The following is a 17438-nucleotide window of genomic DNA, read 5'->3' as shown; positions in this document are numbered from 1 at the left end:
TGAAAGAAGATGTGTAAAAAAAAAAAAATTGTACAGTGTTACGTGTACAAATTATTTAATGAATGGTAAAGTTTGAATTTTCCCTAAGTCATTTGTGGTCGTTATCATCTTCTTCTTCCTCTCCATTTGCTTGTTGGTTCAGACCTGAAGATGTGGTTTTGTGGTGTGTGGTTCGTAGTTGTAGAGGTGCTTTCCAATCAATTTGCAATGTCTCGCAGTGAGGGTTGTGCGTATTCTTCGTCGGCATAAAAAAAAGTGGTGTATCCTCTAAACCTAACCTTCTTCCTAGTCCCAAATATACCCTCTTGATTTTTCTCAATAAAAATAAAGCTTCTGAGGAAACCATTATCCCAGTTTCCTTTCCCCCTCCTTCCAATCAATATCCCCCCGGGTTAGGCGTAGAAACTTCAAAACCCTAAAATCCCAAACCTAAAAAGAAACAAAAAAAAATCAGAATATTTAGAAATTGGCATTGGAATTGAAATTACCCTATTCTAGCAACAAATGTCGCTGTACAGTTCAAAGAATAAAAGTGACAGAAAAATGAAAGAGGAAAAAATTAGAAGCTTGGTCTAACATCATTGTGTCATGAATCGGAAGGGAGATGAAATGGGAATTTAGGACTCACAGATTAGTCGTCGATGGTGAAAATTAGAAGATGAAAATCGGTGGAAATGGGAGTGAAATAAGATTGGGGGCGGAGTATATGAAAGGGGGCGAGAAGAAGAGAGAAACGGGATGAGAAGAAAGAGAGAGAATGCACTGAAGAAGGAAATGACAAAAAAATAGTGTCTCCTCCCCTCTGCGATCTCAATCACACCTTCTCAAAACGATTTCACCTGTGCTTTGCAGAAACCCCAAATCGCATGAACCTCGATCACCTTCTCACTTCTCACTGTGTTTTTATGCTTTTCTTGACTTAGGACCACTCCGAACATTACAATTTTTTTTAATTCATTTCAAAAATTCCTATTTTTTATTTAAATTACCACGTCACAAATAATTGGTATTCCAGGTGTCAAATTTTTGTGTCAACAGACTCTTTTAATTGGTCAATGTTAATAACTTTAACGGCGTTAATGAAAATTGACTTGATTGATGTACTTAAACTTAATTGGGTATCAAATTGACAACTTTTTTTCGCGGGGTACCAATTTGACACCCTTGACCCAAACTGGGTACCTTACGAGTAATTAAACCTTCAAAACAAAAAACAAGAACAGACACATGACATGCACTATTCAGCTACGTGAACTATTTAACCACCGTTACTAAAAATGATCAAATTTATCAAAGTTGACGAAAATAGAATCTAATTAATCACAAAACCAAAATGAAGATAAAATTAAAAAAAAATAAAGAAAACAAACCTATATTTAAATGAAATTATTTAAAACAAATAATTATTTGTTTCTTTACCTTTAAAAAAAAATTTGAAAACTCTATTGATCCACAACGGCACCCTTTCACACAGGCCTGTAATTGTGTTCCGCAAAACCAAATCGCATCTCTAACATTGGTCTTCTTTTTTCTTCACTTGTCTCCTCACTGATTCAAGACGAAGAAGAAGAAGCGAGAGACACTCTCAATCAAAACCCTAAGAATGGCATTCGAAATGCCATTAGATCAGATAAAGCAGCTCCGGATTCTGCTCCGCAAAGAGGCGAACCTCTCATGGTACGAACCCGAGAAAGAGGAAAATCTTGCGCTCCCGAAGCTTCCATCCGTCTCCGAAACCATAGCGAAGTTGGATCCCTCGCCGTCTTATCTTCGCTGTAAGAATTGCAATGGCAGACTCATACGCGACATGCAATCTTTCGTCTGCGTATTTTGCGGCACGAATTCCCGCAAGGACCTCCCTCCTGAACCCATCAAATTCAAGAGCACCATTGGCTATCGGTGGCTACTTGAATCGCTTCAACTAGATGGATCGGTAATACCAATCTCAGTGTTTTCTCTACTATTAGGAATGTTTTTAATGCTGAAAATTGGAAATGATAGGTGTTGTTTTGACGTAATGTCCGTTTTTCTTTTGTTTATAATGCAAATAGGAAAGAGAAGTAGATAAATGATAGTTCGTTTTGTTAGGCTATGATTTGTTTTAAGATAAATCTTAGATGGAGTTTTGTAGGTGCTTTTAGCGTGTTTTTTCTATCAAAATTTGAATTCTACCATGACAATATATGGAATAAATGCTTACCTTAAATGTCAGTATTGGTTTTCAAGGTGAAACTCCAATTTCGATCGGAGAGCAATACTACGTCTAAGTTTTGTTCTTAATTTTTAAAAAAATCTTTGATGCAGTCTAGTATTGTTTTCTGTTCTGGTCAAAGTCATACACAATATGGCAGGAAACCTTAGATACTTCCATGCATCTCGAGTAAAGGGTGCAGACCTGTGAACCCGGCATGGATTCACAGTGGAACCTTCTTCACAGGATTATCCAGTATAAAGAAAATTATAGAGGTATTTTTTAGACGAGGTTGAGTTCAAGTTGTTAACATTGGGTGAAAATATTCCAGTGGAAATCGAAATTCATTAAAGTTCGTATATCTTCTCCCTAGGTGATCCCTTATCTTCTTGAAATTCAAATTGGATTTAGTGTACAGTCTCACATAACTGCATGAAATGTAACGGAAAGTGATAGCTAATAGCAGCACCTTCTGATGCATAATGACAATTGAGCTCTGCAATGAGGGTTGTTGGTTTACTAAGAATTTCTAGTGAGAACATTCCAGGGATATATCAATCTCTTCTGTATATAGAGGATTGTGACAGTGATGGGCTAATCACAACATCTTCTGTGCATAATGACTGTTGAGCTCTTGAATGAGGGTTGATCTAGTGAGAATAGTTCCAGGCATATTATCAAATGCCTCTACTTGTACCTGCCCAAGGAGAACATTATTCTGATTTAGGAGATACATAAGGTTATTTGGTAAGCTAAATTACCTCACTGTGACCTGGCTTAACATTACCTTTCCAGTAAGCATAGCAAGTCAATTTTTAAACACTAATTATTAAGACCATTGAGGTGAAATTGTACAGATCCTAAAGTATATTGAAAGGGCTCCTAGAAATGGCCTCATTTATATAAAAAAATCATCAAATTCTTAGATATTCTGACGCTGACTGGGCAGGGTCACCAAGTGATAAATGCACTACTCCGAGGTATCATGTTCTTATGTTCTTGTTGGAGGTAATTTAAAGTCATGGAAAAATGAGGAACAAAATGTTGTGGCAAGATCATGTACAAAAGCAAAATACAGGACAATTACATTTGTTGAGAATAAAGAAAATAGGGATTGAGATTAATCTCTCTTGTGTATAAACCACACATAGGGTAATCTATTTATAATAGAGAGAGGTATAAGTAAAAAGAGTAACTGAAAATAAAAAGATCAAATAGAAGATATTGTTTGATATTGTGGTTATCAATATCTAACAATATCTTAATAATATCAAACTATATCTAACACTCCCCCTCAAGCTGGAGCATACAAATCGTATGTGCCAAGCTTGTTACAAATATAATCAATTCTAGGCCCCCGTAAAGACTTCATAAAAATATCTGCTAACTGATCACCTGAGTTAACAAACTCAGTCTTGATGTCTCCAGACATAACCTTTTCCCGAACGAAATGACAATCAATCTCAATGTGTTTGGTCCTCTCATGAAAGACATGATTAGAGCTAATATGAAGGGCAGCCTGATTGTCACACACAAGTGTCATTTGAGTAATATCTCCAAATTGTAACTCTTGAAGCAATTGCTTGAGCCAAACAAGTTCACAGGCAACTGAGGCCATAGCTCTATATTATGCTTCTGCACTGGATCTTGCTACAACACTTTGTTTCTTACTTTTCCACGAGATCAAGTTACCACCAATGGAGACACAATACCCAGATATAGATCTTCTATCAGAAGGAGATCCTGCCCAATCAGCATCTGAATAGCAAACAACTCTTGTATGGTTATTAGAACCATATAACAATCCTTTTCCAGGAGATTTTTTAATATACTTCAAGATGCGAATGACTGCATTCCAATGATCTTCACATGGAGAATTAAGAAATTGGCTTACCACACTGACTGCAAAGGAAATGTCAGGACGAGTAACAGTAAGATAATTCAATTTCCCAACCAATCGTCTATACTGCTCAGGATCAGATATAGGCTCCCCCTGATTTGGTAGAAGTTTAGTATTGGGATCCATGGGTGTATCAACAGACTTTGAACTCATCAACCCAGTTTCCTCTAGAATATCCATGTCATACTTTCTCTGAGATATAACAATACCATCATTGGACTGTGCCACCTCAATACCCAAGAAATATCTGAGTTTGCCAAGATCTTTGGTCTGAAAATAGTGACAGATATGTTGTTTCAACTGAGAGATGCCATGGTTGTTACTCCCTGTAAGAACGATGTCATCAACATATACTATCAAGTAAACACATCCAGCACTCGAGTGTTGATAAAAGACAGAATGATCTGCTTCACACCGAGTCATACCAAATTGCTGAACAACATTGCTAAACTTTCCAAACCAAGCCCGAGGAGATTGTTTTAGGCCATATAGGGATTTGCGAAGACGACATACCATCCCAGAAGACTCCCCCTGAGCAACAAATCCAGAAGGTTGCTCCATATAGATTTCTTCTTGCAAATCACCATTGAGGAAAGCATTTTTAACATCTAGTTGATATAGAGGCCATTGTTGAAGAGCAGCCATGGCGATAAATAAACGAACAGAAGCCATCTTTGCCACGGGGGAAAAAGTATCTCTATAATCCAACCCAAAAATTTGAGTATAACCTTTGGCTACAAGACGAGCTTTGAGGCGATCAATAGTACCATCAGGTCCAACTTTGATAGCAAACACCCACCTGCAACCAACAACAGATTTCCCAGACGGCAACGGGACCAGTTCCCAAGTTCCACTATTATGAAGAGCACTTAATTCATCTGCCATGGCCTGACGCCAACCAGGATGGACTAAAGCGTCACAGACAGTTTTTGGAATGGTCACAGAAGAAAGAGAGGAAAGACATGTATAAAAAGGTAATGACAAGCGATGATAACTCAAAGCAATATAATGGGGAGAGGGATTACGGGTAGAACGCATACCTTTTCGGAGGGCAATGGGAAGGTCAGACTCAAGTGTCAGAGCCAGAGGAGACAGAGTAGTTGGCACTTGAGTGGAGTCACATGGTGGTGGTTGTGATTGATTACGACGACTATAAACTTGAAGAGGTGGTGGAGGAGCAGGTGACTGTGGAGCAGGAACCGAGGGTGAAGAAGACACAGTAAGAGGGTCACAAACAATAGGAACATTAAAGGTATTAGAAGAGTTGTCAGGATTGGATGGAGTCAGAGGTGAAGATTGACTCTTAAAATAAAGGGAGAACTCAAAACTCTAATAGAAACACCGAACTACGCAAAACTCTAATAGAAACACCGAACTGAGTTTTAATTTCATTAAAAAAAGATTGAAAGATATGAAATAATTCCGAACGATGTTTCATTAAAAATAACCAAGTGCATCTGGAGTAATCATCAATGAAAGTAACAAAGTATTGAAAACCTAAAGTAGACTTAACGCGACTAGGACCCCAAATGTCAGAGTGAACCAAGGCAAAAGGGGACGAAGCATCACGTGTGACACTACGAGGAAAAGAAGTACGAGTATGCTTGCCTAATTGACACGACTCACAATCCTAACGAGACAACTTGGACAAGGCAGAGACAAGCTGTTGTAACTTGGCAAGGCTTGGATGACCTAACTGAGCATGAATAAGAGAGGGAGACTCCATAACTGCACCAAAGTGTGTAGAGGGACGGAGATGATAAAGACCATGAGACTCATATCCTGTGCCAATCACCTGTTTCGAACTCCGGTCCTGTAAACAGACAGAATTGTTGGTAAAAGAAACAACACAATCAAGAGAACGAGTTAGGCGACTGATGGACAACAGGTTAAAAGGAGACCCATGGACATAAAGAACATTATCAATGATTAAAGAAGGAAAAATTTTAACAGTGCCAACACCATGAGATGAGACTCTAGAACCATCAGCCAGTGTAACAGAAGGTAAAGGATTAGTAGAGGATAAAGAAGAGAACAAAGATTTGTTACCAGTAATATGATCAGTGGCTCCTGAATCAAAAACCCAAGGACCAGGAGAAGAAGATTGAGTTAGACCAACAAATGCAGTGGAACTAGAAAACTGTTGATCCTTGTACCATTTGAGAAATTTGTTGTACATAACAAGTATATCAGATGAAACAGAAGAGATTTCAGAACTGAAAGAGGCAGCGGAAGACGCCATGGAGGAACTGGAAGAGACGCGGCTTCGAATGGCGCGTGAGGGACGATCAAAACTGTATGGTCGCCGGTCGGAACTAACACTCCGGCGACGACGACTCGGCAGCGACAATGGTGGCGACTCCGGCAGTGGCTCCGGCGGCGGCTCCGTCGACGGCTCCTGGCGGCGGCTCCGGTGGCAACGGCGGTGGCGGCAGCGGCGGAGGCAGCGATAGTGGAAAAAGAAAAAAAAACCTTAAGCTCTAGATACCATGTTGAGAATAAAGAAAATAGGGATTGAGATTAATCTCCCTTGTGTATAAACCACACATAGGGTAATCTATTTATAATAGAGAGAGGTATAAGTAAAAAGAGTAACTGAAAATAAAAAGATCAAATAGAAGATATTGTTTGATATTGTGGTTATCAATATCTAACAATATCTTAATAATATCAAACAATATCTTAATAATATCAAACTATATCTAACAACATTAATCACTTCTAAGCTCATGGCTATAACAACTCCTTGAAGAGCTTAAATTTGAACAAAGTTCCCAAATGCACCTTGTATGTGACAACTAGGTAGAATTACACATTGCCTCTGATCCACTCTTTTATGAGAGGATAAAATATATTGAGGTGAGTTGTCATTGGAAAGAGAAAAACTAGAGTCTAGAAGCATCACCACTAGATTTGTTATTAGGAATTTTTATTTATTCTTGTATCATATCTTTGTTATTAGAGCATATCAAATCTCCTCTATTTATTGTATTGATTCCTTTTTCTTAATATAAATAAAACACCTATGTTGTATCAAAACCACACAGTTTCAGCTCAAAGTTTCTTTCCACTGTAGAGTTTAATATGAGGATTTTGCAGTTTAGTAGGTGGAAGATTGAACACTCATTGTTGAACTTGTTGCAAAGATAAAGTAACATCGCTCAATGACTTATCAGACATTCAACTTGGAAATTACTATGCTTTAACTTACTTGAACTCAGTTGTGAGGAGACTTTCGCATTGGGTTAAGCACTTCCTAATAAATATTGAAAACCCCAATTGCCACCGATCTGGACATTTAATGTTACTTGGCTTTAGTATTCGTGACAATTCCAACAATTGGATGTTCAATCCTCCTTCCATTGAGATGCAAAATCCTCTATAATCTAAGAGCTTGATAATATCCAGTAACTATTATCACTAGATCAACACCTGTTGTAGAGCTCAACTGCCATTACACATTAGACGATGTTGAAAAATTGTAGCAAAGATTAGCTATTGCTATTAGTTACATTTCATGTAGTTATACGAGGTTGTAGACTTGAATTTCAAGAAGATAGTAGACCCGCTAGAGAGATGATGTGCAAACTTCTATGAATTTCAGTTTCCACTAGAGAATTTTTTCTTACTTTAGAGAGCATAACATCAATCAATGGGCAACTCCAACTCAATTTCTGTCTGAAAAATACTTCATAGAATTTTCTCTATACCGGAGAATCCTGTGAAGATGGAAGGAATCTAAAGGTGTTCCTCTATGGGATCCATGTTGTGTTCTCTGCATCCTTACACCCTTTACTTGAGATGCATGGAGGCTGTAAGGTGTCCAATAAAGTACTTTGTATCATATCGGATACAAAAGCCTTCAATACAGAGCTGAACGGTATCATGGAGATATTCAATACCTTATTTAAGGGCAAATACACATTGAATGCTCTGGTTAGGATCCCTTAGAGACTTTGACCAGAATGTTTTCCAATCTAAATTGGAGTTTTACCATGGTAAATGATACAATAAAGGTTTGTATTAAAGGTGATAATAGGTTGTCTTTAATTTTTTATTAACAAATTGAGGTGTTTTATTTTATGTATTTTTGTGATAACTTTGTGCATTGATTGGCAGGAGATGGTGGCACCAGTGGTGGATGAAAATGAATGGAACAGGGGGAGGAATGAATCAAAAGATGAGATTCCCCTATCTGAACTGCTGGATTTGGAAATTAGATGGCCTTCCGAGGCTGAGATAACTCAGTTGAGTACTTCAGATTCTGCAGCTTTTTTGGGAAGAAGTTCATTAAGTTTGGCTGGAGTTGATCTTGATAGTTATTTTGACCGGAAGGAATCTGATTCAGATGTGTTTGGACAGAACTTGGCTTCTGGAAGACAGGTGGGTACTGTGTTAGATAACACATTCCAAGCGAATGAAAATCTTAGTTTGTTTCAGAATGTACAAGCTTCAGAAATGGCTTCAGGGTCTGCAGAAAATCCGAGTGATGATTCATTTTCCAATTGGGAGGCAAGCTTTACATCATCTAGTTCTGGTCCTATTCACGAATTGTCAAAATCTGTTGATCATTCTAAAGTTGATTTAGATACAGCACATGGAGTCTGGAAAGGTTCTGTTGGAGGTAAGGAGAATGACGATTTCCATCCCTCAGCATCCACTGAACATGATTATTTTCAGGGTGATGGATGGAGAACTTCAAACTCGATGTTACATGCCCAGACTGGGAAATCAGAATCGACCATCAATCATATTGGTACTAAAACAACAGATAGTGCTAGTGGTTCTAGTAGAAATCTTGAGTGGATGCAAGATGACCTATGGCAAGGGAGTGATAACAAGACAACTGATGCCGTGGCTAATGCTGAAGATAAATATTCATTTGATGAATGGAATGATTTTACTGGCTCAGCTAGCACGCAAGACCCTTCTAGTACTGTTACCAGCTCAAATACAACTGGCCAGACTAGAAATATTGGCTTTTCTGTTGATTTTAATGATACCAAAATGGTGGAGGATGCCAATAGCTCTTCTAACAAGGATTTGGATTGGATGCAACATCAATCGCAAGATAGCAATAATGAAACAACAGATACCATCAGTGCTGATGTAGCTGTGGTCTCATTTGATTCATGGAATGACTTCACTGGCTCAGTCAATACACAACATTCCTCCTTTGGTGTATCCAACTCAGAGGTAATGAATCAAATTGATACATTTGAATTGACCCAGGGTCGAAATGATACCAGAACAGCTGAAAGTGCTTCTGGTAATTTTGACTGGATGCAAGATGACCAGTGGCAGGCCGTTGATACCAAGGGAACTGGTATTGTGACTACTAATAAAGTGGGTGATTCATTTGATGCATGGAATGATTTTACTGGCTCAGCTATTTCACATAATCCTGCTAGTGTTGTTTCCGACTCTTTGATTACTGCCCAGACTGGGATATCTGCTGATCTTAATGACATGAAAACAGAAAAGGGTACTAATGCTTTTTCTCATGATAGTTTTGACTGGACTCAAGATAACCAATGGCAAGACAGCAACAACAAAACAAATGATACCAGGACTACTAATGATATTGATTCATTTGATGATTGGAATGACTTTACTAGCTTGGCCACTAACCAAGATCATTCCAGCAATGTTTTGAATCAAACTGCAAATCAGACTTCTGCCGAAAGGACATCTGAAGCGAATTTACTAAGTTTGTCAATCAGATCACAAAATATAGAATTTAGCGGGCTTCCACAGCATGATTTATTTCCTGGACAGTTTGGTAGTTCACCGAGTTCTCTTCAAGCTACTTATTCCAACAGGTGAGACTTGATATTTTGTTGGTTCCAAATATTTAATATAATTATGTAGTTCAATTCAGTCACTTTCTTAGTACCAGGTGGACTTGACTGTTTTTTCAACACCTTTAGGAGTTTCAGTTCAGTCACTCAAGTTACCATTTAGTGCTAATTGTATAATTCAACAAAAGAGATGTTTACACGGCTGAGATCCACCACTAAGGAGACTGTTTGGAATCTCTTGAACTAAAAAGAAGATAACAGATTCCTAACAAAGAACGACAAAAGGCACTGTATAATTTTTGTATTGATTCTCAACAAAACTCTTACAAGAACCAAAGTATACAAAGTATACCCCCAAATGGAGCACTCTCCTTTTCACACTGGAAACTCGGTAAGACAAAAACACTGAAGAGGAAGAAGTCTTATATGTACTAGACTTTCAACAGACTTAACTGAAATAACTAACAACTTGACCCAGTCTACTATTATTTACAATTTCACCCTTTCTCCTATTTTTCTTTCTATAATAAACCAATAAACCTGGAGAGGTTTTTCCATTTTAGATGCTCCCTAAGATCATTCCTAACAATACTCCCTCCCTCAAAAGCCACCTTGTTCTCAAGGTTGAAATCTAGAAACTGATTACAAATAGATGAAAGATCTTCTCAGGTAGTTTCTTCTGACAGCTTGCCCAGTCAATGCACCAACACCTCAGGAATTTCTGTATCCAATTTATTATCACTGTTCTAGTGCCTAAAATTGGCAAAGGTCGATAATTGTCTATTGTTCCCTGCACCACTGCTGGAAAGTCTGAGTCAATTGGATGACCTCCTATATCCTATGGAAAACCGGATGTATGCAGGCTTATTTTGGAAGTTGTAAGTTGCAATGGTCCAACTTGTTGTAAAACCAAATAAGGTCCACAATACTTGGCTGACAATTTAGGATAAGGTTTAGACATGGAATGGAAGTTTGCCTGAGGTCTAATCATTAAGTAAAACAAATCCCATGACTGAATCAAGAATATTTTCTTGTTTGTAAAAGATATGATTTGATCTTAGTAATTGGGGAAATATGTACAATTGATAATTAGGTATATTCTCCATTAATAGGTTTCCATTGTTATACTTTGAATGATTATAAATTGTTAGAATAAATAGTCTTAAATAGAATTTATTGTAAAGGTGTTGTGTGCTTTCTGCTGCACTGCACCTAGTTTCTAGATATAGCTTTTCAAATTCTCTTCTCTTCCCTCTCATACATTGTATTTGATGTATCTAAAGTTGTTGTAAGTATGAGATCCTAAAGGAAGGAAATTCATTCTATAAAATTCATTTGATTCCTTTGTATTATTTTTAGGTTATTTGAGATTTCCAAGATTGTTGGTTTGAAAATGATTGCGTATGTGTTCCTTTAACTGAGAAATTTAAGTAGCATCATTCCCTATAATAACTATATTGTCAACTTACACGGTTAAGTATACACATTTTCTAGGGGTGGTTTGACAATAGAAAACATAGTGGTCTGCCTCACTATGTTTCATTCCAAATGCTTGAACAATGTGGCTAAACTTTTCAAACCAAGCACGGAAGATTGTTTGAGAACATGAGCCAACTAGAGTCATCTTGTTCAGGACATGATATTAGGTGATGATTGAGAAGGATTTGCTGAAGAGGACTCACCTTGAGATACTAGACTAGCTATTCAGTTCATGTGTTGATAGGTAATAAAAGGTGGTGATGACGATTTAGAAAGATTTTGTATGGTATTTTAGGTGTTAGAAGTCGAAGGAACAAAAGATTCAATTAAGGACACAAGTAAAACAAGTTGGATAGAAATAGAATCTTGTGTAGGAGGGAAGAAGGGAGTTGGTTAGAAAAGGGTGACATTGATAGACATATAGTACTTCTTGGTAGTTGGAGAGTAACATTGATATCCTTTTTGAAGTTGAGAATAACCCATGAAAACACATTTGATGGTTTTGGCTGAGAGTTTATATAAACCTATAGACATCATGGGCAAAACATATATGATAGAAACATATGGTGTGATATTGAAGGGGGGTTATTGTCGAAATAAAATGGAGTAGGTGAAGAAGGCATTATGTTAATGAGGAAATAGGCAGTTAGGATAGCATCACCTCAATAATAAACATGCATATTTGCATCAATTAATAAGGTATGAGCAGCTTCAACCAGATGTCTATTTTTCCTTTTTGCTATACCATTTTGTTGAGATCAATAAGGGCAAGTAGATTGATGCAAAATACTTACGAGCTTAAGAGTTTAGATAGACTAGAGGAAGAATATTATTTGGCATTATCGCTTCGTAAGATTTTTATTACTTTTCCAAATTGATTTCTAATCTCATTGAGGAAAGACATATAAATAGACAAAAGTTCAAAAATGATCTTTCATTAGATAAATCCATGTTTGTCACTATTGCTTTCACCATCATTACTGTCGTAGATTGATGCAAAATACTTACGAGCTTAAGAGTTTAGATAGACTAGAGGAAAAATATTATTTGGCATTATCGCTACATAAGATTTTTATTACTTTTCCAAATTGATTTTTAATTTCATTGAGGAAAGACATATAAATAGGCAAAAGTTCAAAATGATCTTTCGTTAGATAAATCCAAGTTTGTCAATATTGCTTTCACCATCATTATTGTCGTAGCCACTGCTCCAGTTGGCCACATCTACTAGAGCCACTGTCTTCCTCTGTCACCAGAGATTTTTGTCTTATTGGTCTATTGTCCATTGTCGTCCTTTGTCAGCGGAAGGGAGTTAAGGTGTCCCTATCATTTATTTTAGCATCACAACTTTAGATTTTGAAAATTTAGGCAAATCTCCTTCATGCTCTTCAATTGAAGAAGGAATGCTTGCACTACATCTTGGACTTGAACATCTAAAATTTCTCATGGTGTTTAAACCTTAAAAGTAAGTCACCTTTTAGTATTTTCTCTCTAACCATGATTGGTAATAACTCCAATTCGTCTTTTAATGTTTCTAAAACTTTATGTAAGGACTCTTGGGTTCTAGACTCTGGTGCGACAAACCATATGTTCCCTCATTCATCATTTTCTTGTAATGACATTACTGTTGTCAATGGAACATGTATCCTAGTAGTTGGATGTGGCAATATTTCTCTTAATTTTTGTTTATGTTTCAAAACTTACTCATGACCTAAATTATTCTGTAACCTTTCCCACTCATTATGTTTATCATGATCTTGCCATGGGGAGGATGATTGTAACGATTAAGGAACAAGAGGGTTGTATTGCTTTAAGAACTTGGGAACTAAGGATAGTATCAATATACAAACAGGTGTCTCTTGTCTTCAATCTTGAACTACTTTTAATCCTCTCAAATTTGGCTTCTCCACTGTAGTCTAGAACATTTGTCTTTTTTTTTTTGTTTTGAAGTCTATGTTTATGTTCCCTTCCTTATTTTTTAAATAATCTCGAGTCATTTAAATGTGTTGTATGTCAACTTGCAAAGCACCATTATGCCACATATCCTCCTAGTGATAAAAAAATGTGTTCATCCTTTTGATTTGGTTTATTTTGACGTTGGGGGCTTGCATCAAACTTTGGTATATCTGGTGTTAAATGGTTTCTCACTTTTATTAATAATTTACCCATGTTACATGGATTTTCCTCATGAAAGAAAAATTTGAATTCTTTTTTGAGAATAGTGTTGTTTATGAATTCACATGTGTGGATACACCACAACAAAAATGTGTTGCTGAAAAAAAAATAGGCATTCTCTTGAGGTGACACAAACACTTTTTTTCCGCATGTATGTCCCTAAATCTATTTGGGGTGAGGCTATCTTCACTGCTATCGTTTTTTAGATGGTTTGAGTCCATGTCTTTCTTCTTTCTATATGTTCCTTTTCTCTCTAGTCTTCATAGTCAGGTGTTTGGATGTGTTTTGTTTGTTTATATTCATAGTCAGTTGCATGGAAAGTTAGATCCTAAAGTTAAATGCTTATCATTAGCTATGCATCTAATAAAAAAAATATTGTTATTAAGAGAGATAGATCGACACTTTATTAAAAAGAAATTTGATAGTAACCTTATCACTACTTATGTTATGTCCCATTCGGACTTTAGTTAGCAAATGTGTTTACCAAAAGTCTTCCAACTAACGATTTCATGATTTTACATGCAAGTTGGGAATGATAGGTATCTATTTACTAGCCTTAGGAGGAGTGTTGTTAATAGGATATTAAGTGTATTACTAGGAAATTTTTGAAGATTCTAGAATTTCTTTATAATTATTACTATAGGGTTAGAGTTTTTTATAGATAGAGACCGATGTATGGTTTCAAAAAAATCAGTTGAATAAAACATTTCTTTCTTTCTTTCATATTAATATGTTCAAGTGATAACATATTCCTAACAAAGAACGACTCAAAGACACCGCAAGAGAGAAAAAGAATTGAATAATTTTGGTATTGATTATCAACATAACTCTTGCAAGAAACAAGGTATACAATGTATACCCCTAAAAAGAGCACTCTCCTTCTCACACTGGAAACCTAGTAAGACAAAATCGCACTCTAGTATAACACCCTGGAGAGGAAGAGTCCCATATATAAAAGATTTCCAACAGACATAACTGAAATAACTAACAACTTGACCCAGTACTATTATGTACAATTTGACCTTTTCCTTATTTTTCTATCTATAATAAATCTGTAGAGGTTTTTTTCAATTTAGATGCTCCCTAAATTCATTCCTAACAGAAACTGATGTATCTAGTAGTGCACAAGGATTCTCTTGGATGGACTAGTTGAAAGAGGAAATGATTGATGGCATGATTCTTAGCTTTGCATGTTATGGAATAAAGAATGTTGGAAGGAGCAAACTTTGGGTTGTTTTCTTTATTTTAATAATCTTTTATTATAAGTGCAATGTTCAAACATCTTTCTCCACCCTAGGCAACTACTATTTTCTTCTACCCTAAAAGTGCTAGAGGCTTGGAAGTTCTTAATTTTAAACTATTTACACTTTTGATGCCTCGGATAATTGATGTGGGTTTTGCACACTCTTCTCACTAACATTGTTTCTTAATTGACATTTTCTATTATAAAAATAGAAATTTATTGCATCTGTTGCATGTTTAGGGTGGCTGAAGTGGATGTCGAGAGAGAAAACCCTGGAGATGTTTCCACTGCAGTAGGGTCAAAAGATGACGTAGAGATGCTGATGTCACAGATGCATGATCTCTCCTTTATGCTCGAGAGCAGTCTTTCAATTCCCCGAAAGTAAGGTGTAACTACATTATTTTCTTGTAGTCCATGTCCATTTATTTGTTCGCTTGTATTATGATTACTTTTGTAATCTGTAGTATAACCCGTACTTTCTGGGAATTTGTTCTTTGATGAATGAGTAGGGAATAATATGGCTTTCATCTACAGTTCTGATTTCCACTTTTCCCTTGATAATCTTTTTTTGGGTAATTCCCTAAGTTAAGATCTTCTATAGTAGACCAACGTTGTTGGTATGTCTTATTTGTAGAATGCTGCTACTACTGTATATTATCTGGGAGTTTATGTTTGGGAGTGATTGTAATGTTTGTATAATGTCTGACTTGAGAGCTTCCTTTGAGGGCTTCCTTTATTGTCTCCTTGGATGAGGTGGAATGTTTATATTATTTGATGAATTTAAAATTGTTTACTGTAAAATGGGCTGTATGGATAAAGAAATTCAAAAGAATTGGAATTTAGGATTTTTTGACATGGTATTTTAAATAGTAAACCACTAGAATTTGAAATTCAAAAAATAAATACGAATTTAAAATTCTTCACCCACTCGTTTTTTGTATGCTCTTCCTCTTTCTAAGTGCCCTCTCTCTCTCTCTCTCTCTCTCTCTCTCTCTCTATATATATATATATATATATATATATATATATATATATTCTCCCTCTTCAAATTTCGAAGCGCTTTCTCTCTTGCTCATTCTTAGGTTTAAAAAGTTGTAAATATATGCCACAGTACATTAAGTATCTTATATGATAATTATTTTTACTCACATAGTCACTAAAAAATCTCTTATCGACTTAGGTGTTTGAGAGTTATTATAGGTGGACTTCCTTCTCATGGTGATTCTTAGCTCGATTATTCGCCAACAATCAGGTTAGTTCAAGTTAGAGATTGTTCAACCAAATTCAATAAAAACATTTGACATCTAAGTGGGACATCTGCAAAACTTTATCATGCCTCCACATTGTATATGATCCTTATACGATGCGATTACTCATTTTTGAGATGGGGAATGAAGATAGTTCATCACTACTAACCTCATTGTTAAAACAATGGAGGTTTATATTTGACGAAGTCAAATTGGTAAAATCCAAGGATCATCATGTTGACTTAGAGAAAGTGTTTGAAACCATTCGAACACACAATATACCACTTAACCCAAAAATTTGCTTTTTCAAAGTTAAAGGAGAAAATTTTATTGGCTTCATGATCACACAACATGGCATTGGTGCCAACCTTGATAAGTGTGAGGTTATTCTTTCTATGAGAAGCCCTGAGATTCTCAAATAGGTCCAAAAACTCAATGGGAAGTTAGCAACACTCTCTGGGTTCCTTCCACGATAAGAAAAAAAAAAAGCTAAACCTTTTCAAGTTGGTAAAAGGAGTGCAAGAATACTATTGGGATGAGAAGTGTGAGCCCATGTTCTAGAATATCAAGAATGATATCACTTCCTTGGCAGTATTAGCCTGTCCCCATCCTGATGTGGACCTCGTGTTGTACCTGACAGTAGCACCCACAACAATCAACATGGTACTTGTCTAAAAGCTCAGTAAAGCAACAACCTGTTTATTTCACAAGCAGGACCTTACAACTATAGTGGAAGAAAGATATCAAACTGTTTAGAAACTAGTTTTGGCACTAGTATTATCGCTGTGACGTCTCATACATTATTTCTGGAGTTACAATATTACATTCCGAACAAATTATCCTATCAAGCAAATATTCCAAAAATCCGATTTAGTTCGTCCGATGATAGTCTGGTCAGTGAAATTGTCTGAGTTCGGTTTGACATTTCAAAATCGAGACTCAATGAAAGCTCAGTTCTTATCTAACTTTCTAATTGAGTTGCCCCAACTTGATGAAGTTGTGGTGCATTGGAGAACGATTTGTCAAATAGGAAAGGCAGTGGGGCAAGTGTGATTATGGAAGGTTCTTAATGATTTGGTTGTAGAACATGCCATTAAGCTTGGCTTTGACACTCTAATAATCAAGTTGAATACAAAGCATTGATTTTAGGATTGGAGCTCGCTCATGTACTAGGCGCCAAGAAGTTGAAATGCCAAAGTGACTTATAGCTTGTTACTGGGCCGATCAAGGGTGAGTTCTAAATAAAAGAGCTTCAATTGTAGCACGATTTTCATATAGCTAGAAGTATGATAGATAAGTTCAAGGAATTTTCAGTAACACATTTCTAGAGAAGATAATGCTTGAGTTGACGTTCTCTCTAAGTTAGCAAGTACGAAAAGCATCGACCAACATCGAACCCTAA

At 36.4% G+C, this 17438-nt stretch overlaps 1 protein-coding gene across 1 annotated transcript; it reads left to right on the top strand.

Moving 5' to 3' along the window:
• The first annotated feature begins 1457 nt into the window (after positions 1-1457).
• Positions 1458-15568, top strand: LOC114178461. Its single transcript, XM_028064381.1, has 3 exons — positions 1458-1933; positions 8211-9913; positions 15030-15568. Exons 1-3 carry the CDS (start codon positions 1604-1606, stop codon positions 15172-15174), a joined length of 2178 nt encoding a protein of 725 aa, XP_027920182.1. The 5' UTR covers positions 1458-1603; the 3' UTR covers positions 15175-15568.
• The last annotated feature ends 1870 nt before the right edge of the window (positions 15569-17438 follow it).

Source organism: Vigna unguiculata, chromosome 3 (genome assembly GCF_004118075.2).
Source record: "Vigna unguiculata cultivar IT97K-499-35 chromosome 3, ASM411807v1, whole genome shotgun sequence".
In the NCBI taxonomy this organism is placed as follows: Eukaryota; Viridiplantae; Streptophyta; class Magnoliopsida; order Fabales; family Fabaceae; genus Vigna; species Vigna unguiculata.
The sequence above is the reverse complement of the archived record's forward strand: the minus strand, read 5'-3'. Positions and strand labels throughout refer to the sequence as shown.

Excerpts from the sequence above, each read along its gene's own strand:
- LOC114178461 (XM_028064381.1), top strand. The coding sequence starts at position 1,604 with ATGGCATTCGAAATGCCATTAGATCAGATAAAGCAGCTCCGGATTCTG. Across the intron at positions 1,934-8,210 it reads CGCTTCAACTAGATGGATCG|GAGATGGTGGCACCAGTGGT; the intron begins GTAATACCAATC and ends ATTGATTGGCAG. Across the intron at positions 9,914-15,029 it reads CAAGCTACTTATTCCAACAG|GGTGGCTGAAGTGGATGTCG; the intron begins GTGAGACTTGAT and ends TTGCATGTTTAG.